A 26,076-nucleotide genomic window follows, 5' to 3' on the forward strand; every position below is an offset into this window, starting at 1 on the left:
ACAATGTGCGGCAGTTGGCGGGCTTGGTTGATGCTCTCCCCCCTGAGCAAGCCAAGCCTTTTCAGGAGGTGGTCAGGCAGCTGAAGGCGTGCAGAAAATTCCTGGCCAGAGGGGTGTATGACACCTTTGATGTTGCGTCCAGGGCCGCTGCTCAAGGTGTGGTAATGCGCAGGCTCTCATGGCTGCGTGCCTCCGACCTAGAGAATAGACTCCAGCAGCGGATTGCGGACTCGCCTTGCCGTGCGGACAATATTTTTGGAGAGAAGGTCGAGCAGGTGGTAGAGCATCTCCACCAGCGGGATACCGCATTCGACAAGTGCTCCCGCCGGCAGCCTTCAGCATCTACCTCTACAGGTAGAAGATTTTTTGGGGGAAGGAGGACTGTTCCCTACTCTTCTGGCAAGCGTAGGTACAATCCTCCTTCTCGACAGCCTGCGGCCCAGGCTAAGCCCCAGCGCGCTCGCTCTCGTCAGCAGCGTGCGCCTCAGCAAGGCCCCGCGGCTCCCCAGCAAAAGCAAGGGGCGAGCTTTTGACTGGCTCCAGCAGAGCATAGCCGACATCCAAGTGTCAGTGCCGGGCGACCTGCCGGTCGGGGGGAGGTTGAAAGCTTTTCACCAAAGGTGGCCTCTCATAACCTCCGATCAGTAGGTTCTGCAAATAGTCCGGCAAGGATACACCCTCAATTTGGCCTCAAAACCTCCAAATTGTCCACCGGGAGCTCAGTCTTACAGCTTCCAGCACAAGCAGGTACTTGCAGAGGAACTCTCCGCCCTTCTCAGCGCCAATGCGGTCGAGCCCGTGCCATCCGGGAAAGAAGGGCTGGGATTCTATTCCAGGTACTTCCTTGTGGAAAAGAAAACAGGGGGGATGCGTCCCATCCTAGACCTAAGGGCCCTGAACAAATTTCTCGTAAAAGAAAAGTTCAGGATGCTTTCCCTGGGCACCTTCCTTCCCATGATTCAGGAAAACGATTGGCTATGCTCTCTGGACTTGAAGGATGCCTATACACACATCCCGATACTGCCAGCTCACAGACAGTATCTGCGATTTCAGCTGGGCACACGTCACTTCCAGTACTGTGTGCTACCCTTTGGGCTCGCCTCTGCGCCCAGGGTGTTCACAAAGTGCTTGGCTGTAGTAGCAGCAGCACTTTGCAGGCTGGGGGTGCACGTGTTCCCATATCTCGACGATTGGCTGGTGAAGAACACATCCGAGGCAGGAGCCCTGCAGTCCATGCAGATGACTATTCGCCTCCTGGAGCTACTGGGGTTTGTGATAAATTACCCAAAGTCCCATCTTCTCCCAGCACAGAGACTCGAATTCATAGGAGCTCTGCTGGATTCTCGGACGGCTCGCGCCTATCTCCCAGAGGCGAGAGCCAACAACTTGTTGTCCCTCGTCTCGCGGGTGCGAGCGTCCCAGCAGATCACAGCTCGGCAGATGTTGAGATTGCTGGGCCACATGGCCTCCACAGTTCATGTGACTCCCATGGCCCGCCTTCACATGAGATCTGCTCAATGGACCCTAGCTTCCCAGTGGTTTCAGGCTGCTGGGGATCTAGAAGACGTGATCCACCTGTCCACGAGTTTTCTCGAATCCCTGTATTGGTGGACGATTTGGTCCAATTTGACTCTGGGACGTCCTTTCCAAATTCCTCAGCCACAAAAAGTGCTGACCACGGATGCGTCTCTCCTGGGATGGGGAGCTCATGTCGATGGGCTTCACACCAAGGAAGCTAGTTCCCTCCAGGAACGCGATCTACAGATCAATCTCCTGGAGTTGCGAGCGATCTGGAACGCTCTGAAGGCTTTCAGAGATCGGCTGTCCCCACCAAATTATCCAAATTCAGACAGACAACCAGGTTGCCATGTATTACATCAACAAGCAGGGGGGCACCGGATCTCGCCCCCTGTGTCAGGAAGCCGTCAGCATGTGGCTCTGGGCTCGCCGTCACGGCATGGTGCTCCAAGCCACATATCTGGCAGGCGTAAAACAACAGTCTGGCCGACAGACTGAGCAGGATTATGCAACCTCACGAGTGGTCGCTCAACTCCCGAGTGGTGCGCCAGATCTTCCAAGCGTGGGGCACCCCCTTGGTGGATCTCTTCGCATCTCGAGCAAACCACAAAGTCCCTCAGTTCTGTTCCAGGCTTCAGGCCCACGGCAGACTGGCATCGGATGCCTTCCTCCTGGATTGGGGGGAGGGCCTGCTGTATGCTTATCCTCCCATTCCTCTGGTGGGGAAGACTTTGTTGAAACTCAAGCAAGACCGAGGCACCATGATTCTGATTGCTCCTTTTTGGCCACGTCAGATCTGGTTCCCTCTTCTTCTGGAGTTATCCTCCGAAGAACCCTGGAGATTGGAGTGTTTTCCGACCCTCATCACGCAGGACGAAGGGGCTCTTCTGCATCCCAGCCTCCGGTCCCTGGCTCTCACAGCCTGGATGTTGAGAGCGTAGACTTTGCCTCTTTGGGTCTGTCAGAGGGTGTCTCCCGCATCTTGCTTGCTTCCAGGAAAGATTCTACTAAGAGGAGTTACTTCTTTCTATGGAGGAGGTTTGCCGTCTGGTGTGACAGCAAGGCCCTAGATCCTCGCTCTTGTCCTACACAGACCCTGCTTGAATACCTTCTGCACTTGTCTGAGTCTGGTCTCAAGACCAACTCTGTAAGGGTTCACCTTAGTGCAATCAGTGCATACCATTACCATGTGGAAGGTAAGCCGATCTCAGGACAGCCTTTAGTTGTTCGCTTCATGAGAGGTTTGCTTTTGTCAAAGCCCCCTGTCAAGCCTCCTACAGTGTCATGGGATCTCAATGTCGTTCTCACCCAGCTGATGAAACCTCCTTTTGAGCCACTGAATTCCTGCCATCTGAAGTACTTGACCTGGAAGGTCATTTTCTTGGTGGCAGTTACTTCAGCTCGTAGAGTCAGTGAGCTTCAGGCCCTGGTAGCCCAGGCCCCTTACACCAAATTTCATCATAACAGAGTAGTCCTCCGCACTCACCCTAAGTTCTTGCCAAAGGTCGTGTCGGAGTTCCATCTGAACCAGTCAATTGTCTTGCCAACATTCTTTTCCCGTCCTCATTCCTGCCCTGCTGAACGTCAGCTGCACACATTGGACTGCAAGAGAGCACTGGCCTTCTACCTGGAGCGGACACAGCCCAACAGACAGTCCGCCCAATTGTTTGTTTCTTTTGATCCCAATAGGAGGGGAGTGGCTGTAGGGAAACGCACCATATCCAATTGGCTAGCAGATTGCATTTCCTTCACTTACGCCCAGGCGGGGCTGACTCTTGAGGGTCATGTCACGGCTCATAATGTTAGAGCCATGGCTGCGTCGGTAGCCCACTTGAAGTCAGCTTCAATTGAAGAAATTTGCAAAGCTGCGACGTGGTCATCTGTCCACACATTCACATCTCATTACTGCCTGCAGCAGGATACCCGACGCGACAGTCGGTTCGGGCAGTCAGTTCTTCAGAACCTGTTTGGGCTTTAGGATCCAACTCCACCCCCCGAGGGCCCTGTTTGTTCTGTTCCAGGCTACACTCTCAGTTAGTTGGTAAATTTTTTAGGTCAATCTCTGTTATGTCCTCGCCGTTGCGAGGCCCAATTGACCATGGTTGTTGTTTTGAGTGAGCCTGGGGGCTAGGGATACCCCATCAGTGAGAACAAGCAGCCTGCTTGTCCTTGGAGAAAGCGAATGCTACATACCTGTAGAAGGTATTCTCCGAGGACAGCAGGCTGATTGTTCTCACAAACCCGCCCGCCTCCCCTTTGGAGTTGAGTCTTCCCTTGTATCTCTTTTGCTACATATGAGACTGGCCGGCTCGAGCCGGTTTCAGGCGGGAAGACGGCCGCGCATGCGCGGTGCGCGCGGGCGCGCGAGAGCTAGCAAAGGACTTTGCTAGTGAAGATTCCGATTGGAGGGGCTGCCGTGGACGTCACCCATCAGTGAGAACAATCAGCCTGCTGTCCTCGGAGAATACCTTCTACAGGTATGTAGCATTCGCTTCATGGGATAGGAGGTAGTGTTCTATTATGGATTAAAAACTGGTTAAAAGATAGAAAACAGAGAGTAGGCTTAAATGGTCAGTATTCTCAATGGAGAAGGGTAGTTAGTGGGGTTCCCCAGGGCTCTATGCTGGGGCTGCTGCTCCCATCTGCTAGAGATGGGAGTAACTAGTGAAGTAATTAAATTTGCCGATGACACAAATTTATTCAAAGTCGTTAAATCGTGGGAGAATTGGGAAAAATTACAAGAGGACCTTACGAGACTGGGCGTCTAAATGGCAGATGACGTTTAATGTGAGCAAGTGCAAAGTGATGCATGTGGGAAAGAGGAACCCAAATTATAGCTACGTCATGCAAGGTTCCACGTTAGGACTCACGGACCAAGAAAAGGATCTAGGTGTCGTCGTTGATGATATGTTGAAACCCTCTGCTCAGTGTGCTGCTGCGGCTAAGAAAGCAAATAGAATGTTAGGTATTATTAGGAAAGGAATGGAAAACAAAAATGAGGATGTTATAATGCCTTTGTATTACACCATGGTGCGACTGCACCTCTAATATTGTGTTCAATTCTGGTCGCCGTATCTCAAAAAAGATATAGTGGAATTAGAAAAGGTGCAGAGAAGGGCGACGAAAATGATAAAGGGGATGGACGACTTCCCTATGAGGAAAGGCTAAAGCGGCTAGGGCTCGTCAGCTTGGAGAAAAGGCGGCTGAGGGGAGATATGATAGAGGTCTATAAAAATAATGAGTGGAGTGGAACAGGTAGTTGTGAAGCGTCTGTTCACACTTTCCAAAAATACAGGACTAGGGGGCATGCGATGAAGCTACAATGTAGTAAATTTAAAACGAATCGGAGAAAATTTTTCTTCACTCAACGTGTAATTAAACTCTGGAATTCGTTGCCGGAGAATGTGGTAAAGGCGGTTAGCTTAGCGGAGTTTAAAAAAGGTTTGGACGGCTTCCTACAGGAAAAGTCCATAGACCGTTATTAAATGGACTTGGGGAAAATCCACTATTTCTGGGATAAGCAGTATAAAATGTTTTGTAGATTTTTGGGATCTTGACGGGTATTTGTGACCTGGATTGGCCACTGTTGGAAACAGGATGTTGGGCTCGATGGACCTCTGGTCTTTCCCAGTATGGCAATACTTATGTACTATGTACTTATGTCTTTTTCTGTCATCATGTTCTCCATTTCTATGTTGATGAATTTACCTCAATAAATATATTGTCTCAAATCCCGACCCCAGTGAATGGCAAGTTGAAATGCATCCTTAAACCAAGACTACAGCAAGATTACACAATGTGTCAGCTAAATACCAAGCTGTCAGGAAGACTGCCAAAAGCTTGCATGACACATCAGGCCTCCGAACTCCCTGTGCCCTGGAATGGATTGTTAATGGGTAGGTGTGTGGATGGACAAGGTCCATGGCCAGTGTAAGTACTTAGGTCCAAGGCCCTCTGAATCCCTTCCTATGTCTGCTATACCATCCACTTAAACGTGACACGGTCAACTCAAGCAGATCAAACTGCTATGCCCCTGCAATTTCAAAATTTCTTTTCAACATTGAAACTGTTTTCAGATCCCGTGAATCTTTCAGCTTAGAAGCCTGAAGTCACAGAATGGTGGGCAGTTGTATAATTTTCTCCCTTCTGATTTGGCTGCATACTCTCACACAGATGCTTTATAGTAAAACAGCATCATTGGAGATGAGGGCAGAAAAATGACCATCTCACCAATTTGGTATGCCTAGTTACTCTGTCCACACTACCAAGGATATTCCAGCTCACTCTGTATCCAGGACAATCAGTCACAATAAGTGATTGCCTGTGGGATATCACTGCGTATCCAGGACAAGTCACAATACATGACTGTATATAGGATATCACTTCATATCCAGGGCAATATGGTCGCAAGATGTGACTGCCTGTTGCATAGCACTGCTTGTTCAGGACAAAACTTTGTAAAATGTGTCACATTACTTCCTTTTCCTTTGTTGGAAATATGCTTACATTGAGTATTAAGTTTTGTTTTTTCTAGGCCTAATGATTTAATACTATTCCTTACCAAGAACTGCATTTCATCAGCATTAAATAACCCAATTTCTTCCTTCTTAGGCTTTTGATTCTGATGATGAATCATTGCTAGTCTTAAACCAGAATCTGAGGACTGCACAGGGTTTCTCTTCCTTGTAACAGGTGTCCTCTCCTGGCGAACAGAGCAAGTTTGATCTAGATCCACCTGGAGCTGGAGTTTGGCTTGTTTCAAACTCTTTTTTCCTGACTTTGCCCTGTCACAACATTCAACTGAGCTACAATACTGTTTACATTTTATTTTATTGCTTGCAGTGGTGCACATGGATCACTGCCCATGTCTCACAGATGCAGCCCCGACTGTGGGCTTCCCCCCAATCTGCACCTAGCTTTAAAAGACAGTAAACTGATATTAGCATCACATTTGGGTCTTTCTATATTGGGGGTTCGCAACCCAGTCCTCAGGGTATCCACAATGAATATGCATGAGATACATTTGTATACAATGGAGGTAGGGCATGCAGATTTTACCTGATGCATATTCATTGTGGATATTCTGAAAGTCTGGTCGATTGGCTGGGTGCATCCTGAGGCCTGGGTTGAGAACCCCTGCTCTAGCCCAAGATCCATTCAGGATAGAAGGAAAGTAATGTGGATTTCTTCCTGCTAACTACTGGTACTGATTCTTATTCTCACATGCTGTGTCTCCTAAGATACCCCACAAGTGCTTTTAGGAGCTATAGTGATGTGCTTTAGAAACATATATTTGCCTGTATGGCTGTTTCCTAGTGCAGTGCAGATTAGGCCTCTGCAGTTGGGCATTAGAAGCACATTACCACATTCATATCGTATGCTATCAGAAATGCCAAGTTACCCAGTTCCAGGCTGGAGACTTTTTGGCCAGTCCTGGTTCTGAACTTACATCCCAAAGCAGTGTGGGATTGTAGTGCTTGTTCTTGCCCATTGAAATCAGGGCTGCACATTCCATAATGCACCAGGATGGGATGGTTAGAAATCCAGGACTGTCCCAAAATCTCCAGTCAAATTGGGTAACCTGGTATCTCTGTGCTGTATCTCTCAGTGGGGGAGGGAAAGACATCTTAAAGCAGAACTTGGTGAGTAAAATGTTGATTATACTGTTGTATTGCTGGGACCGTTACAGGAGATATGGGGAAGTTGGGTGGTAATGCTTACACATCTGACCAATTGTCCATCCGAGGCAATGGTGCATTTCAACTGGGTAAGGACAATGTTATATTTATGAGCTGGTAGGAGAGTGGGGTATCCTGTTTGGAACATTTCCTAGACGGGGATGATAAACTACTATCATTTGAGAACCTACAGGATCGGGTAACAGATACATAGGGTAATCGTTTTGCGTATGCACAACTTAAGCATTACGTTCTTTCGCTGGAATCATCTCTTCTGGGGAACAAACTGGGAGCCAGGATTTGAGATTTCTTTCAGGAGGCAATGGACACGGATCTCTCGATCTTGAGATTGTGTAAGATCTGGGTCAGCTGGGATCCCGACAGAGACTTTCCCTTATGGAAAGCTAGATGGGCAGCGGTAGGGTTACCATATGGCTCCAGAAAAAGGAGGACAGATTGAGCCGGTCTGGGTTTTACCTCCATTGCTTTCAATGGAAGCAAAACCTGGACTGGATCAATGTGACCTCCGTTTTCTGGAGCTATATGGTAACCCTAGGCAGCGGATTCAGGGATTTCCTTGAAGAGTTGGGAGGTTGCTGCTACACTCCGGGCCATTCACACTTTGACTTCAGATGCGAGGCTTAGGGAGTGTGGCTATAGAGTGATATCAAAGGCTTATATGTTGAAGTCACAATTGCACTGAAGGAACCAGGTACACCTATTGGTCTCATGGGAGACCTGGGAGGTAAGGGGTTTCCCCAAACGCAGGCTGCGTTTTATGCAACTCTGGAACCCTATCTGCAGATTCTGGGCCCTTGGGGACGTAGTCTCCTCGTTAATATAAGTGATGTCTGCAATATCCCTTGATATGATTTGATTGGGGGGGGGGCTAGATAGGGTATGATACATACCTGTAGCAGTTGTTCTCCGAGGACAGCAGGCTGATTGTTCTCACGACTGGGTTGACGTCCGCGGCAGCCCCCACCAACCGGAAGAAGCTTCACGGGACGGTCGGCACGCAGGCCACGCCCACCGCGCATGCGCGGCCGCCTTCCCGCCCGTGCGCGACCCGCTCCCCGCCAGTTGAATGACAAGCAATAAAATATGAAACACACAACTCCAAAGGGGAGGAGGGAGGGTAGGTGAGAACAATCAGCCTGCTGTCCTCGGAGAACAACTGCTACAGGTATGTATCATACCCTTTCTCCGAGGACAAGCAGGCTGCTTGTTCTCACGACTGGGGTATCCCTAGCTCTCAGGCTCACTCAAACAATAACCCAGGTCAATTAAACCTCGCAACGGCGAGGGTACAACAGAAATTGACCTACGAAGAACAACTAACTGAGAGTGCAGCCTGACCAGAATAAATTCGGGTCCTGGAGGGTGGAGTTGGATTTACACCCCAAACAGATTCTGCAACACCGACTGCCCGAACCGACTGTCGCGTCGGGTATCCTGCTGGAGGCAGTAATGAGATGTGAATGTGTGGACAGATGACCACGTCGCAGCCTTGCAGATCTCTTCAATAGTGGCTGACTTCAAGTGGGCCACCGACGCTGCCATGGCTCTGACACTATGAGCCGTGACATGACCCTCAAGAGCCAGCCCAGCCTGGGCGTAAGTGAAGAAATGCAATCTGCTAGCCAATTGGAGATGGTGCGTTTCCCGACAGCGACCCCTAGCCTGTTAGGGTCGAAAGAAATAAACAATTGGGCGGACTGTCTGTTGGGCTGTGTCCGCTCCAAGTAGAAGGCCAATGCTCTCTTGCAGTCCAATGTGTGCAACTGACGTTCAGCAGGGCGGGTATGCGGCCTGGGGAAGAATGTTGGCAAGACAATTGACTGGTTAAGATGGAACTCCGACACCACCTTCGGCAGAAACTTTGGGTGAGTGCGGAGCACTACTCTGTTGTGATGAAATTTAGTATATGGAGCATGAGCTACTAGGGCTTGAAGCTCACTGACCCTACGAGCTGAAGTAACTGCCACCAAGAAAATGACCTTCCAGGTCAAGTACTTCAGATGGCAGGAATTCAGTGGCTCAAAAGGAGATTTCATCAGCTGGGTGAGGACGACGTTGAGATCCCATGACACAGTAGGAGGCTTGATAGGGGGCTTTGACAAAAGCAAGCCTCTCATGAATCGAACGACTAAAGGCTCTCCAGAGATGGCTTTACCTTCCACACGATAATGGTAAGCACTAATCGCACTAAGGTGATTCCTTACTGAGTTGGTCTTGAGGCCAGACTCTGATAAGTGCAGAAGGTATTCAAGCAGGTTCTGTGCAGGGCAAGAACGAGGTTCTAGGGCCTTGCTCTCACACCAAACGACAAACCTCCTCCACTTGAAAAAGTAACTCTTTTTAGTGGAATCCTTCCTAGAGGCAAGCAAGACCCGGGAGACACCCTCAGACAGACCCAACGCAGCGAAGTCTACGCCCTCAACATCCAGGCCGTGAGAGCCAGGGATTGAAGGTTGGGGTGCAGCAACGCTCCGTCGTTCTGCGAAATGAGAGTCGGAAAACACTCCAATCTCCACGGTTCTTCGGAGGACAACTCCAGAAGAAGAGGGAACCAGATCTGACGGGGCCAAAAGGGCGCTATCAGAATCATGGTGCCGCGGTCTTGCTTGAGCTTCAGTAAGGTCTTCCCCACCAAAGGTATGGGAGGATAAGCATACAGGAGGCCGGTCCCCCAATGAAGGAGAAAGGCATCTGACGCTAGCCTGCCGTGTGTCTGAAGTCTGGAACAGAACAGAGGCAGCTTGTGGTTGGTCTGAGAGGCGAAAAGATCCATCGAGGGGTGCCCCACTCTCGGAAGATCTTGCGTACCACTCTGGAATGGAGCGACCACTCGTGCGGTTGCATGACTCTGCTCAGTCTGTCGGCCAGACTGTTGTTTACCGCCTGCCAGGTACGTGGCTTGGAGACGCATGCCGAACCGACACGCCCAACGCCACATACCGACGGCTTCCTGACACAGGGGGCGAGATCCGGTGCCCCCCTGCTTGTTGACGTAATACATTGCAACCTGATTGTCTGTCCGAATTTGGATAATTTGGCAGGACAGCCGATCTCTGAAAGCCTTCAGTGCGTTCCAGATCGCTCGGAGCTCCAGGAGGTTGATCTGCAGATCCTTTTCCTGGAGGGACCACAGACCCTGGGTGTGAAGCCCATCGACATGGGCTCCCCACCCCAGGCGAGATGCATCCGTCGTCAGCACTTTCGTGGGCTGCGGAATTTGGAATGGACGTCCCAGGGTCAAATTGGTCCGTATGGTCCACCAGAGCAGTGAAGTGCGGCAACTGGTGGAGAGGCGGATGACATCCTCTAGATTCCCGGTGGCTTGGAACCACTGGGAAGCTAGGGTCCATTGAGCAGATCTCATGTGAAGACGAGCCATGGGAGTCACATGAACTGTGGAGGCCATATGACCCAGAAGTCTCAACATCTGCCGAGCTGTGATCTGCTGAGACGCTCTGGTCTGCGAAGCCAGGGCCAAGAGATTGGTGGCCCTCGCTTCGGGAAGGGAGGCCTGAGCCGTCTGGGAATTCAGCAGCGCTCCTATGAATTCCAGAGACTGAGTTGGCTGGAGATGGGACTTTGGGTAATTTATCACAAACCCCAGCAGCTCCAGAAGTTGAATAGTGCACTGCATGGACCGGAGGGCTCCGGCCTCCGAGGTGTTCTTGACCAGCCAATCGTCGAGATATGGGAACACGTGCACTCCCAGCTTGCGTAGGTAGGCCGCTACCACCACGAGGCACTTTGTAAACACTCGTGGGGCAGAGGCGAGCCCAAAGGGCAGCACACAATACTGAAAGTGCCGTGCGCCCAGGCGGAATCTGAGATACTGTCTGTGAGCTGGCAGTATCGGGATGTGAGTGTATGCGTCCTTTAAATCCAGGGAACATAGCCAATCGTTTTTCTGAATCATTGGCAGAAGGGTGCCCAAGGAAAGCATCCTGAACTTTTCTTTGACCAGGAATTTGTTCAGGCCTCTCAGGTCTAGGATGGGACGCATCCCCCCTGTTTTCTTTTCCACAAGGAAGTACCTGGAATAGAATCCCTGCCCTTCCTGCCCGGGTGGTACGGGCTCGACCGCATTGGCGCTGAGAAGGGCGGAGAGTTCCTCTGCAAGTACCTGCTTGTGATGGGAGCTGAAAGACTGAGCTCCCGGGGGACAATTTGGAGGCAGGGAGGCCAAATTCAGGGCGTATCCGTACCGCACTATTTGGAGAACCCACTGGTCGGAGGTTATGAGAGGCCACCTTTGGTGAAAGAATTTTAACCTCCCTCCGACCGGCAGGTCGTCCGGTACGGACACTTGTAGGGCGGCTATGTTCCCATGGATCCAGTCAAAAGCCCGTCCCCGGCTTTTGCTGTGGAGGCGCAGGGGGCTGCTTAGGCGCACGCTGTTGACGGGAACGAGCGCGCTGGGGGCTGTCCCTGTGCCTGACGAGGCCTTCGGGCCGGCTGGTTGTACCTACGCTTCGCAAAAGAATAGGGTGCAGCCTGCCGAGCCCGGGAAAAAACGCCCGCCCGCGGGGGCGGGTGCTGAAGGCGCCCGGTGGGAGAGCTTGTCGAGAGCGGTTTCCCGCTGATGCAGTTGGTCAACCATCTGCTCGACCTTCTCGCCAAAAATATTATCCCCCCGGCAAGGGACGTCAGCCAGTCTCTGCTGGGTGCGGTTGTCCAGGTCAGAGGCACGCAGCCATGAGAGCCTGCGCATCACTATACCTTGGGCCGCAGCATGAGATGCCACGTCACAGGTGTCAAAAATCCCCCTGGACAGGAACTTTCTGCACGCCTTCAGCTGCCTGACCACCTCCTGATAAGGCCTGGACTGCTCCGGCGGGAGCTTATCGACCAGGTCCGCCAGCTGTTGCACATTGGTCCGCATGTGGATGCTCATATAGAGCAGGTAAGATTGGATGCGGGTCACGAGCATGGAGGATTGGTAGGCCTTCCTCCCAAATGAGTCCAGAGTGCGAGACTCCCGCCCCGGGGGCGCCGAGGCGGTATCCCTCGAACTCCGTGCCCTCTTGAGAGCAGAATCCACGACCGCTGAGTCATGGGGCAACTGGGGCCGCATGAGCTCTGGGTCAGAGTGGATCCTGTACTGGGACTCTGCTTTCTTGGGAATGGTGGGGTTAGTTAGTGGTCGCACCCAGTTCCGAAGCAGCGTCTCCTTCAGGACATTGTGCAGCGGTACCGTGGAGGACTCTCTAGGTGGTGATGGATAGTCGAGGACCTCGAGCATCTCGGCCCTCGGCTCTTCCACAGAGACCACGGGAAAGGGAATGCTTATAGACATATCCCGCACAAAGGAGGCAAAGGAGAGACTCTCAGGAGGTGAGAGCTTCCTCTCCGGTGACGGCGTGGGGTCCGAGGGAAGGCCCGTAGACTCCTCTGAGGAGAAATATCTCGGGTCCTCCTCTTCCCCCCACGAGTCCTCATCCTCGGTATCGGACATTAGCTCATGTAGCTGAGTCCGGTACCGGGCCCGGCTCGACGTCGAGGCACCAAGGTCTCGGTGGCGGCGAGCGGTGGACTCCCGCGCCGGCGGGGACGGAGCTCCCTCCATCGACGTCGACGGGGACTCCACCTGCGTGGCGGTCGAGACCGGCACCGCAAGCGGCGGCGGTGTCGACAGCCCCGGCGCCGGGCTAGAGCTCGCCGGCGCCACAGTCATCGGCGCCGGGGGCGCAAGCACCCCCGACGCCGGCACAGCCTGGCGCATCAGCCCTTCCAGGATCCCCGGAAGGATGCTCTGAGGCACTCGTCCAGGCCCGCTGCCGGGAAAGGCGGTGGGGCCGGTAAGGGTGTCGGTGCCAGAAGCTGCTGGGGGGCCAGGAGACGGCACCGAGGTGCCGGAACCCCGACGCGTCGGTACCGTCCACCACCGACGGAGATCTCTCCTCTCTGCGATGACGCTTCGGCGTCGACTCCTCTTCAGGGTGCACCGAGGGCTCCCGGTGACGGCGCTTCTTATCTTTTTTCCGGTGCACGTCACCGGTGCCGGAGGGCATGGAGGAGGAGGAGGTCGATCCCCCTCGGTCTCGAGGTACCGGGTCCGACAGGGTTCGGTCCCGTGGCTCACGAGTTGAGGGAGTGACCGGGGCCGACTGCCCACGCGGCCTCTCAACCCCACTCTCACCGGCGGACCGGCGGGCCAACGGGACCTGTTCTCCTGGGGTCGCTGCCATCGGTGCGATGTCTCGGGCATCGATACCGGTACCGAAGAACCGGCCTTCGATACCGATGCCGTCGAGGTCGACGTCGAGGGGCCGGCGCAAGTTCCAAAAAGACGGTCCCGCAGACTTGCCTCGCAACCTGAGTCCGTTTCCGGAGACCGAGACACAAAGCGCACGACTTGAGATTGTGCTCCGGCCCGAGGCACTGGAGGCACCAAGCGTGGGTGTCGGTCTGCGAGATCGGCCGGCCGCAGCGACCACACTTTTTAAATCCACTCGGGACCTTCGAGGACATCGACGGAAAAATCGCGTCGGCGAAGTCAAAGTCGGCAATGGTGGCTAAAATCACACCACGAAAAAATCAACCGACCGAGCGGCCACTAGGCCGCAACGTGGCGTCCCCGCTAGAAAGCGAGGGAAAAAGGGGAGCGCGTGCTCCACACGCGCAAAAAAAAATTTCTTTTTTTTTTTTTCTTTTTAAAACAATACAAACAAAAAACAGAGGGAACCGAACGGTCCAAGCGACGATCCGCGTAAACGCGGTCGAAAATCCGGCGGCTGAACAGAGAGAGAGGCAAACGCACCACTCTCTCAGTCGTGGGAAAAAAGTAACTGGCGGGAGCGGTCGCGCACGGGCGGGAAGGCGGCCGCGCATGCGCGGTGGGCGTGGCCTGCGTGCCGACCGTCCCGCGAAGCTTCTTCCGGTTGGTGGGGGCTGCCGCGGACGTCAACCCAGTCGTGAGAACAAGCAGCCTGCTTGTCCTCGGAGAAAGGCCTTTATTGGCTTTGGAGGTGTTTATGGAACTAGTACATTTGTTATATAGGTTGCATTCTCACATGGTTTTGGGATTTGAACTGCTGTGGGTACATTATACCAAAGTTGCCCTTTTCTGTTATACTGGAACATATGGTTTGGGGGGGGGGGGGGGGGATTTGGGAGAAAATATGGTGCTAGGTAAAGGAATTACCTTTTGTATTAGAAAATACTGAATTGTTGTGATGTTTCAGTATTTTCAATAAAAAATTGTTTAAACATAAAATACTGTTGGATTGTTAGTTCAATCATGAATTGATAATCAGTGTGACTGCTGGGGCAGACTGAATGAACCATGCATGTCTTTGTCATTTACCATATTACTATATGTTACCATAGAAATGCTGAACTGAAGACCTGAGTCCCAGACCCAGAGAGGGATATTCTCCTGGCTCAGACATTCTCTCTTCTTGTTCAGCTCTAACATCTAAGGCCGGTGGAAGTCACGGAGTTATAAAGGAAGGTCCCGTCAGCAAGCTACACACCATAGGAAATGTCACCTGGGTTATTCGGGGGTGGGGGAAGAACATCCTGAAAAAAACAGACCACCACATCAGGAATGTGTGGGCACTCACCTGCAATGAGCTGATGACAAAGTTCGCATGGACAGGCCTTCCTGAACACATACTCCTGAAAGCTGTGGGTCCTCAGGGGTTTCAGCAGTGCCGAGGTTTTCTGGGAGGTGCCAGGGGACTGTTCAGCAGGTAGTGAGGTGTCAGTGGACACAGGGGGAGGCGACTGTGGTGGAGCAGGCACTGGGGGGCTCAGGAGCACTTCAGAGGGCAGCTTAAGATCACTGTTAGAGCGCAAGAAGAAGTTCTCCACACTCTTGGTCCTGAGAATGGTTTTCAGGGAGAGGGAGCGCTTGAACCGCTGGAGCTGCATAAAACCCAAGAGATAGGGGAGAGGAGGAATTACAGGACTCAAGACAACAATGGGTGACCTGGAAGAGTGCACAAGGGACCACATTACAGCAGGGGCAGATTTCTCAATGTGCAGAGACAGCCGAGAGGAGATATGATAGAGATCTATAAAATACGGAGTGGAATGGGTAAATGTGAATCGCTTATTTACTCTTTCCAAAAGTACTAGGACAAATCATACAAAACATTTCTACACTCAATGTGTAATTAACCTCTGAAATATGTTGCCAGAGAACGTAGTAAAAGTAGTTAGTAAAAGTACTTAGCTTAGCAGGGTTTTAAAAAAAGGTTTAGGACATTATCCAAACCTTTTTTTAGGAAACAAAAGTCCATAAGCCATTATTAAGATGGGCTTGGGGAAAATCCACTGCTTATTTCTAGGATAAGCAGCATAAAACCTGTTTTGGGATCTTGCCAGCTACTTGTGACCTGGATTGGCCACTAGTTCAAACAGGATACTGGGCTTGACAGACTTTTGGTCTGTCCTAGTATGGCAATGCTTATGTTCTTATGGACATGGAGCTACCCTCACAGGGAGCAATTCTGTAACATATATGTGCTAACATTTACCACGTTGAATGTGTAAAGGTTTAGAGTACTGGCATGCTGCCTTAGTGATATCCTTTAACACGTCTAACTTGCATGATGCATACATATAGGGGGAGGGGAATACACAGGGGAGGCACCCAAACATGTGCATAACAAAGTTAGGTGCATTCCTGCTACATTTAGGCGCCAACACTCCAGCTCTATAGCTGGTGGAAGTGATAGCACATTAATACCCAGTTACACTAGTATTCTGTAAAGCAGTGATTCCATAGTCCAATCCCAAGTACCCCTTGCCAGTCAGATTTTCACAAAATCCACAACGAATATGCATGAACTTGATTTGCATATACTGCCTCCATTATATGCAAATCTCTTTCATGTATCTTCATTGTGGATATCCTGAAAATGTGACTGGCAAGGGGTACTCAGGACTGGACTTGGGAAACACTGCTATAAAGGAACCTGGGCATCCACCCTTTAGAGACCAGGTTCCTTCAAAGCACCATTTTATAGAATCACTTCTCAATGTCCTCTTGACCAGCTGGTATAAAACAGCTCATTGCAGCCTTCTATTGTGAAGGACATGACATGATTTACCTCCTTAACATTCATTAATTCACAACCAATCTTGGGATTTTAATTATTAAATCAACTGGACAAATCTCTTACATATTAACCTTGAGCCAATAATACTGACAGAAAGTGATGGCACATAAAGACCAGATAGCCTATCAAGTCAGCCCATTCATGCCGAAGGGATGCGCAAAGTAGTACCTGAACTAGCTGCCAATAGTTTCCTAGAGCTCTAATGTGCCAAAACAGAGATAGGAAAATAAAATGGTGGTGGGAGGTTGACTTTTCCCATCCGTACAATAAACCTGGGGTCAACTCTGTAGCAGGTGGTACTCCATATCTTCCCTCTCCCCAGAGAGGGGAAGTCTGTTGAATGTTTCCTCAGAGAGAGAGAGAGAGAGAGACAGATGTGTTAGTGGGGTGCCATGTGATTCTGGTTCAGGGGAGGTTGGGTTGATGGGAGGCCACATGGCACTCCTGGTTCACGTGTACTCGGGGCATGGATTTGTGAACCAGGAGCATTGTAGCCTATCAAGTTCTTGGGGCATGGATTTGTGACAGGTGCACAGTACTCCTACTTCACAAGTGGGTTGGGTAGGTGGTATTCCAGGTTCTCCATGCATCCAGGGCTTGCATTTATGTCCCTTGTCCCATGGAGTCTTGGGAGACTGCTCTAATCACTAGAGATTCAAAGTATAGTGCAGTTTCTGGAATACAATGGATTGCAGTACCTGAGGTAGAATGGCTATAAGCCAGATGGGTCAGCCTGAGCCCATAGTGGGTGGGCATGAGAACCCTGCCCGGCATCTCTCCCTCCATTACCCCCCCCCCCCCCCCCGGTGACCAAGTGTCTCAACTCTCCCCCCTCCCCCCATACTTTTTAAAGCCTTTATTCCTTTGCTGGCAGCAAGCAAAGAAAGACTCATACTAACTGAATGCGCAAGCCCCAAGCCTTCCCTCTGACCTGGTCCTGCCTACGCAAAAACAAGAAGTTGCATCATAGGGGAGGCGCAAGGCCAACATAAGCATTGGATATGAATCACTGCTCACTGCTGGCACAGAAATGAAGGCTTTAAATGCTATGGGGGGGGGGGGGGGGAAGTGATGCCTGAACACCTGTGGAGAAAGGGAGGGAGAGATGCCAGGAGTCTTCAACTGGTGGGCTTGGGGAGCCCTGCCAGCCACATCAAGACATATGCCACTGCTGGGTGGGCTTAAGCCCAAAGTAGCTATGCCACTGGTTTTACTAGAGGTAGGTCTTGTCAGACAAATCTATCAATTTCTTTGACTGGGTAACCAGCGAGTTGGATTGGGGGTGAGTGAAAAGTACTTACATTTAAGCAAAGTCTTTGACATGGTTCCACATCAGTGACTTGTAAAGAAACTGAAAGCAGTATGTATGGGCAATAGGGCTTCCGCTGCTTTCAAGCAGAACAAATCACATTTTGCAAAGGGGAGGGAAAAGGTAGATTCCTCCTGCTGCTTTTAAGCTTCCAGCTCAATTAGAACCAGGATTGGGATCAGGTATAAGTACATAAGTAATGCCACACTGGGAAAAGACCAAGGGTCCATCGAGCCCAGCATTCTGTCCATGACAGCGGCCAATCCAGGCCAAGGGCACCTGGCAAGCTTCCCACACGTGCAAATAATGAGCTTCTGCTTGCAAATACCCAGGTACTTTGTCTTTTATGTTACTGCTCACCTTGTTATTTCAGTGACAGTCTTCAAGGCCAGCCCAAGGTTATCTGGCACCCTAGGTGAACATTCAACAATGCACTCCCCCCCCCCTAGTGGGTTAGAAACTAGTTGAGTGGGGTATGACAGAGGGTAGTGATAAATGGATGATAGGGCATGTTGAGAATAGAGGGGTCCAGAGAGGCATTACCAGTGGTGTGCCACAAGGATCAGTCCTTAATCTGGTTCTTTTTAACATTTTCATAAGTGATGTTGCAGAATGGCTGCCAAGAAAGGTTTGCCCCTTGGCACATGATACCAAAACATGCAACAGGGTACACACCCTGGAAGATGTGGATAGTATGAGGAGGGATCTAGTAAAACTTGAAGAATGGTCTAGAATTTGGCAGCTAAAAATTTAAGACTAAAAAATGCAGGGCCATGCATTTTGATTGCAAAATTCCTATGAAATGGTATAGTTAGGGGGGTGATGTACTTCTGTGCATGAAAAAAAGAGCAGAGACCTGGAGATGATCATAGCTGACACTCCCACTACTACTAAGTCCTATAGCACTACTAGACATACACAGCACTGTAGAATTTCAATTAGCACTTATATATCCCACACTATACAACTATGTTGTTTCAATGTGGCTTACACAGTATTAAGAGAATTATACAAATGATGGATGGTTTTGTGTAGCTTACATAGTGTTACGAGAAAGTGTACAGTGAATGATTCATTTTGGTATGGTTTACCTTAAGGATAGAGAGAGGATGTGCAGAGGAAGAGGGCTTAGTCTGGTGACTAGATGGATAGGGCTGTGGACATTCAGGTTGATGTCAGTTGTTGGGAATGATTTACTGGATAGTCAATAAGCAATATATACTAGATAGCTAGCGAGTCTGTGGTTGTAAGATGATAGTCTGTGGTTGTAAGATGATAGAGTATTTGGTAGGCTGTTGATGGACATAGGCTAGCTGAGGAACTTCTATGGACGTACAGAGGATTCTGTGGATCATGAGAAGATAACTTCTGGGCTCTGTAGGTGAGATGGGGGCTGCTCATAGAGAGGAGGCACGATGAGCGATAGAGGGAGTAGAGATTACAGTCTGATTATCCGTTCTCTATCAAACATTTCATGAAAAGGTGACCCTTCAGACTTTTTCAGAAGGAAAGATAGTCGGAGGACTACTAAAAACATACGAGACAATCACTGCTTGACAAAGCTTACAATCTATTCTAGTCAAACAGGACAAAAAAGGGATTAGGGAACTACTTATTGTGGAAATGATTAAAATAGACATGGGCACTGAACAGATAAATAGGAGTTAAGAGTTAAAAGAGCAGGTAGAAAAGGCCAGGAGAATCTTGTATTTGTAGGAATGGCCAACAGAAAAACAAAACAAAAAAAAAGACGTTAGTGCTTTTCTATAAGATTCTGTAGAGAGGTGTGGTAGCCGTGTTAGTCCACTCTTAAAGGTTATCAATAGAAATCAAACAAAACATGGAAAAGAAAATAAGATGATACCTTTTTTATTGGACATAACTTAATACATTTCTTGATTAGCTTTCAAAGGTTGCCCTTCTGTCAGACTGTCAAAGTAAAGCTTTGATGTTTCTCTCATATATACTATCTGCTACCACATTTGCTTATTTCCGATCTGAGGAAGAAGGGCAACCTTCGAAAGCTAATCAAGAAATGTATTAAGTTATGTCCAATAAAAAAGGTATCATCTAATTTTCTTTTCCATGTTTTGTTTGATTTCTATTGATAACCTGTAAGTTTCTGGTGAGACCTCACTTGGAGTACTGTGTGCAATTCTGGAGACTGCCCCTTCAAAAAGGTACAAATAGGATGGAGTTGGTCCAAAAGATGGATGCTGAAATGGTCAGTGGTCATCATAAAGCACACGACAGGCAGGTCTCAAGATGCATACTTTGGAAGAAAAGCGGGATATATTTATCTATGGTATAAATGCACAGGAGGAGGGCCTCTGTTAATTGAAAGGAAGATCTGGAACAAGGAGTCATTGGATGAAGGTGAAAGGGGATAGACAGAAGTAATCAAAGGAAATATTTCTTTATGGACAGTGTGGTAGATGCACAGAACGGCCTCCCAGGGGAGGTGATGAGATAAGCAGTGGTGTACCGAGGGCAGGGCGATGGAGATGGTCCGCCCCGGGTGCACTCTGCAGGAGGGATGCAGGGAGCAGCCATGTGGCTGTCAGCTCCGTCAGTTCCCTGCTCCCTCTGATGTTACTTCCTGTTCTGGGGCAGAGGGAGCAGGGAACCGGCGGAGCAAACAGCTGTGCAGCTACTCCCAGCACCCCAGGAGGTAAGAACAATGCACCCGTGAGGGGGGGGGGGGGGGGAGGCTTGGATGTGATGTGCCGGGGAGGGGTGGAGACAATGCACCCGGGGGGGGGGGGGGGGGGGGGGGGTGCGCAGCAGTGATCTGCCCTGGGTGGCAGCTCACCAAGGAACACCACTGGAGATAACGACTGTATCTGAATTCAAGAAAGAAAGGGACAAGCACAGAAGATCTCTGAGGGAGAGGAAGGTATTGAAGAACATAGTTGTTGGTATGGATTGGAAGCTGTATAGACATATGGTCTTTATCTGCTGTCATTTTCTGTATTTCTCAGATTTTTCCACACTTTCTTGTCTTTTGGTTAACGTAAGGTCATCCAGCAGGGTCATGACAGTCTTGCCACTGGTGAATAAAGCAGATGTGCAAAAGCATGTCTCACTATTTGGCCAATGATTCATCATCACGTAGCCTAGGCCAGAATGTCAGTCCTTAGACCTACAAAAACTAATCAGTGGCTTAGTGTCAGCTGCACATTATATGATTTTTCAGACTTTAAGACAGGGGGAGATCATGATTTACACAGAACAGAGGTACTGCATGCAAATCTCTCTCATGCATATTCATTGTGGATATGCGGACTGGATTGAGAACCCTTGCTGTAGAGGTATACAAGAACTCACTACACACTGGCCACGTTCTCTGAGCAACCACCTCCCAATAGAGAGATTGCTCAGATGCCTACATGAGAGCGAATCTTGTCAAAAAGCTAGTGAGGAGCTGCAGGGGACTGCTAGTCTATAACTGAAAAACAAAGCAAATTTAAGGAAGTCATTTTTCCAATTAAATGAAAACCTCCATGACAGGAAATGTGGTCAAGGCTAGTCATACACCTGAGAAAAGGTTTGGACAAGTTTCTGGAGGACAGGTGGATACATAATTATTAACCAGAAAGACTCTTTACTTCTGGGAGTGAGCAACAGCAGAATGAACTTTCCTTTTATGATTGCTGTGTACTGATCCGTCCACTGCTGGAGATAGGATGTTGGGCATGATGATGGATCATTGCCCTGACCCAGCATGTTCTTTGGCAGTGATCTGTAACTGGATCTCTGTGCCAGGAATCTGAACACACAGACAGCCATGAAGAAGGAGCGATATCTCCACATCATGAACTCCAAAGCATATGCCTGATCCTCAGCCTCCCTCCCTACACATGCCACATTTGCATCTCTCTCTAAAAACAGATTCTCCAGCAGAAGAGGGGGCAAAAGAGCTTCCACTGTTTTCAGGCAGGACAAATCCATTTTGCAAAAAGGGGGGGGGGGGGGTAGTTTCCTCCTTCTGCTTTTAGGCTTCCAGCTCAATTGGAACCAGGGCTGGGATCAGGCGTAATGAGCTTTCCTCTGAAAATATCCATATACACTGTCTGCCATTTTCCCCACCCCCATCATCCTAGCCTTGTTATTTCAGTGACAGTCCCCAAGGCCAGCTCAAGGTTATATGACACCCTCCCCCCCCCCCCCCCCCCCCCCCCCGGGCAGCTCAAGGTCCTTTTCTCTTATGTTCACCATCTCCTCTTCCCTATCCCCCTGCAAGTGTCTATCTTCACCCCTTTCCTACTCCCCTTCCCTACCCCTCCCTAAGGTGCCCAGCACCCCCAACCCCACCCCACCAAGGTGTACATCTTCTCCCCTTCTCTACAGCCTCAAGGATGGCACAATTTGGTAAACAGCACTGGTACAGCTGGTAACATCTCTAAAGACTCAACACAGTCAGCGCAGGGCCTTGAGCATCTATGCATATTCAATGCCTGTTGTGTGCTACCCCCTCCTAATTCCTGTTTGGAGGGGGCAGGACATGGCAGGCCTTGAGCAGTGCAAGTGATCAAAGCCCCACATCAGATGCCTTGAGTCTTGTTGAGAGCTGCTAACTTCCATGCTAAGACTGCCCACCAAGTTGTGCTCTCCTAGGCAGATACCTAGTCTATCTAGTGGTTAGACTGGCTCTGCCAGTCCTCAGCCAGGGGCCACAAACTGGGATTCAATCTGGAACACTGCAATAAGGAGCACTAAATCCAACCACTAGGGGTCACCATTGCATGATTACTTACTCCCCCAGGAACTGTTAATGCTTCTTCAGCAGTATCCCAGCTGTAGCTGGTCCAAGGAGGAACACAACTGAGGTGGGAACTGAACTCAGATCCCTATACAGTGCATTGCCACCAGATCAGGCCAGATCTCCACCTCTTATTTTCATTTTGGTAAGTGAAGAGTCCTCTCTTGCTCTCTCATGTGCTGGTGAATCTGCCATCTCTGCATAAGCCTGACAATATGTTAGATCATCTACCAGAAGTTTGTGCTCGTTTCGAGGGTGTTCACACACTTCCCTCCTGCATTGTAGCCCCAGCGGTCAACGCGTCCCAGAATTTTGTAACAAACTGATCTGTTGCTTTGCCCCACTGCATGCAGGAATCTGTATTTATGCTTTTCTTAGCAGACTAAGCAGTTCCCTGGATATAATGGGCTAAAACCTGGATCTCTCTAATCATCCCTCCCTGTATGTCAGGAGAGAACTATGGATTAGCTCTGCAGCAGAGCGTATTGTCAGGGCACTAAGATGTTGGAGGTTGAACTTTTCTCTCTCTTAGAATGAAGCCCTTCTAGTAATTAATTAGTTCTGGCACCTATGCCACAAAGCAGCTTCCTTGGTGAAGCAGAAAGCCGCTCTCACTGGTCATCTTGCAAGGACATCTTAGAATATTGATTATATTATACAAGCAGAGTGCCAGCGAGAACAAGCTAGATCTAAAAACTGCAATGAGCCACGCCGAGCTGTGCGCCATGCAACAGGTCACGGACCTCTGTCAGGTGGATGAACCCAAGTCGGGAAGTATGACTACAGCACACTGTGCTAGGCTTCAGCACTGCGTAATAATTTGTCCGGTTAGAAGTCTGGAAAAGCCCAGCCTGCTTCCTGTAGGCAGCTGAGAGATACACTCTTAAATACTTGGGAGGGAGAGGGTGCCAACATTAATTTGCAGGACACTGATGGGTACAGATGCCAACCCCTCCTCTCACCACCAAACCGAGAAACACCCTTTCAGCCTCAATAGGATGAAATGAGAGAAATGGCAGCTTCTGCCATACCTTACAATTACCCTGAGCAGCTCCGAGAGTAATAACTGGGTATGGAGTGCAAGAAGGGGTACTTATGCTGTCATTATATAGGTACCAGCCTGTTATCCTGCTGCAATGACGTGCATTCTTACACAAATGAGTGGGCAGCTAGGGTGGGCAAGATTCAAAAACTATTTTGAGGGTCATGTCAAAGCAGCTTCCCTCTTCCAACCCACCCTCCAGCCCAAGAATACATGCCAGTGTAGGACAAATCATTAGCCAAAGCAGGTGTCACTCTACCATGGAAGGACAGAAAATCAGCCTGTGCACAACACAAACAACATAAAGAAGGCACAGTGGGATATACCCAGGGGAACAGAGCGGGTTGATGTGACACATGCAGATGTACTGAGTATCCTTCTCTTTCCAGGGACAGGGAGGCGGCCAGAGAGGGCACGGTGTGATACACCCAAGGACACAGAGCACCCATTTCTTTCATGTGGAGGGATGCCCAGTGAGGGCATGATGTGGATGCACCCAAGGGAACAGAGTGCCCCTTTACATCTTAAGGAAGGGGACTTGGAGAGGGCTAATGACATGCAGATGAACAGAGTAATCCTGCTCTTTTCAGAGGGGGTGGGGGGGGGCAGAGAGGGCATGGTGTGATACACCCAGGGGGACTATGCCCATCTAGAAAGAGGGGCTCAGTGAGTGCATTGGTTGCCACACTTGGGGGCATGAAGTGTCCCTTATCTAACCTTCCCCTCCTGCTTTCTCACGTTCTCTGCAATACACACTCGGAACCTAATTTGAGATCCACAAGCTAATACAGAAGTCATGGAGACACAAATACTACAAATACATTTACAACGCAACACACAGACATAGCACAAACATGCACACTTACAACTGCTAATGCAGGCATACTACATATGTACACAATTGTACCGTCACACACACTGCAGGGACTCTGTCCCCTCCTCCACTACACTGTGTACACAGCACACCCCCAGCCTGCGGTACAGATTGGATGCCATCACTGGACCATTCCTCCTGAATCCTCCAACAACCCTCCTTCTCCTATCTCTAAAGTCCGAAGACAGAAGGCAAGGAATGAGGCGATCTGGCTGCCTTGTCCCCCTCCCTTCTTACCTTGGTGCCAGGGGGTCTCGGGGGATCGCTGCCCTGGGGCTCGCCCTCTTTATCAGTGATTTCTGTCATGTTGCTGCGGCAGGGCAAGGACTCGCTGGAGATCTGCAGAGAGCTTTAGTGGTTCAGAGTCCACCCGCCATGTGGGGCTGGTGCAGGGAATACAGCTTTGCTCAGCTGGCTGGCCAGTCTGCGGCCAAAGTTGTCTGTCCTGATGCTGGGTCTGATCTGCAGCTTGCTTGATCCAGTGCTGGGTTTACCCGACTTTCTTTAGATTGCCTGATCCAGTGGGGTTCTCCAGCCCCATTTAGGTTGCCTGCCCTGTAGCTGACAGTTCTGTATGGAGGGGTTTGTCCTGTAGCTCGCCCTGTCTGTGCCCGCCAGTACACGTTTTCTTCTAAGTTTGATTTAGGAGACTGCTAGCTCCTCCCCTTACGAGTTCTCATTATTATCAGCTACCTTTGATATGCTAATCGTTACCGAATTCCGCCCACCATTGGCTCCACCTTGAAGGGTGTTGCTACGTCACAATGCATCCGTGATATAATGTATCCGTTTTGTGGCAGCTTTGATCTCTCTCCTCCTCTCCAATCTCATGCTTCCTAGGTTTCTCTTCTTCTGCTGATGATCAGAAGCAAACACGGGCGCTAGAGGCCAATAGCGCCTGTGTTTGCGCCCAATGATCAGAACCGGAGAGCATAATAACACTCTTGCTGGCTCTGAAACCAAACTGCATGCAAACAAGGGTCTCCCACATTCCATCCTCATGATCTGCGGGCAGTGCGCCAAACAAGGGCGCTGCTACCGCTGCAAACCTTACGCCAGCTAGGAGCTGGCGTTAGGGTTTGCTAGGAAAGAGGAATGAGAGGAGACCCACTGAAGAGGTTTGACAGGTCTGTGATTTTCTCCCAGACCTGTCAAACCTAAGCCCGCCCCCCTCCAAAGCACAAAAACACCCTGGTGGTCCAGTAGGACTGCTGGCTTCAACCCCCACCCCCCTCCGAACAAAAACACCCTGGTGGTCCAGTGGCACTGCTGGCTTCACCCCCTACCCCTGAACAAAAATGTCCAGGTGGTCCAGTGGGACCGCTGGCTTCGACCCCCCCCGAACAAAAACACCCTGTAGTCCAGTGGGACTACTGGCTTCGTCCCCGTCCCCCCCGAACAAAAACACCCTGGTGGTCCGGTAGGACTGCTAGCTTCAACCCCCCATCCCCTCCGAACAAAAACACCCTGTAGTCCAGTGGGACTACTGGCTTGGTCCCCGTCCCCCCCGAACAAAAACACCCTGGTGGTCCGGTAGGACTGCTAGCTTCAACCCCCCATCCCCTCCGAACAAAAACACCCTGTAGTCCAGTGGGACCACTGGCTTCAACCCCCAAGAACAAAAATGCCCTGGTGGTCCAATGGCTTCGTCCCCCCCCCTGAACAAAAACACCCTGGTGGTCCAGTAGGACTGCTGGCTTCAACCCCCCCACCCCCACCAAACAAAAACACCCTAGTGGTCCAGTGGGACCACTGGCTTCAACCCCCCCCCCCGAACTAAAATGCCCTGGGGTCCAGTGGGACTGCT

At 50.3% G+C, this 26,076-nt stretch overlaps 1 protein-coding gene across 2 annotated transcripts in view; it reads right to left on the reverse strand.

The window, feature by feature from the left end:
* Positions 1-25,348, reverse strand: part of STAC2 (SH3 and cysteine rich domain 2) — a 37,398-nt gene extending 12,050 nt beyond the window's left edge. Inside the window, exons 1-2 of one of the 2 annotated variants that reach the window (XM_030221764.1) lie at positions 24,507-25,348; positions 14,780-15,083 (exon numbers count right to left, since the gene is read on the reverse strand). In XM_030221764.1, the coding sequence (XP_030077624.1) occupies positions 14,780-15,083; positions 24,507-24,575 (373 nt within the window). In that variant the 5' untranslated portion in view covers positions 24,576-25,348. The remainder of the gene's footprint in view (positions 1-14,779; positions 15,084-24,506) is intronic. The other variant, XM_030221763.1, reaches the window with a different exon arrangement.
* Between the last annotated feature and the right edge of the window lie 728 nt (positions 25,349-26,076).

Source organism: Microcaecilia unicolor, chromosome 12 (assembly GCF_901765095.1).
Source record: "Microcaecilia unicolor chromosome 12, aMicUni1.1, whole genome shotgun sequence".
Taxonomy (NCBI): Eukaryota; Metazoa; Chordata; class Amphibia; order Gymnophiona; family Siphonopidae; genus Microcaecilia; species Microcaecilia unicolor.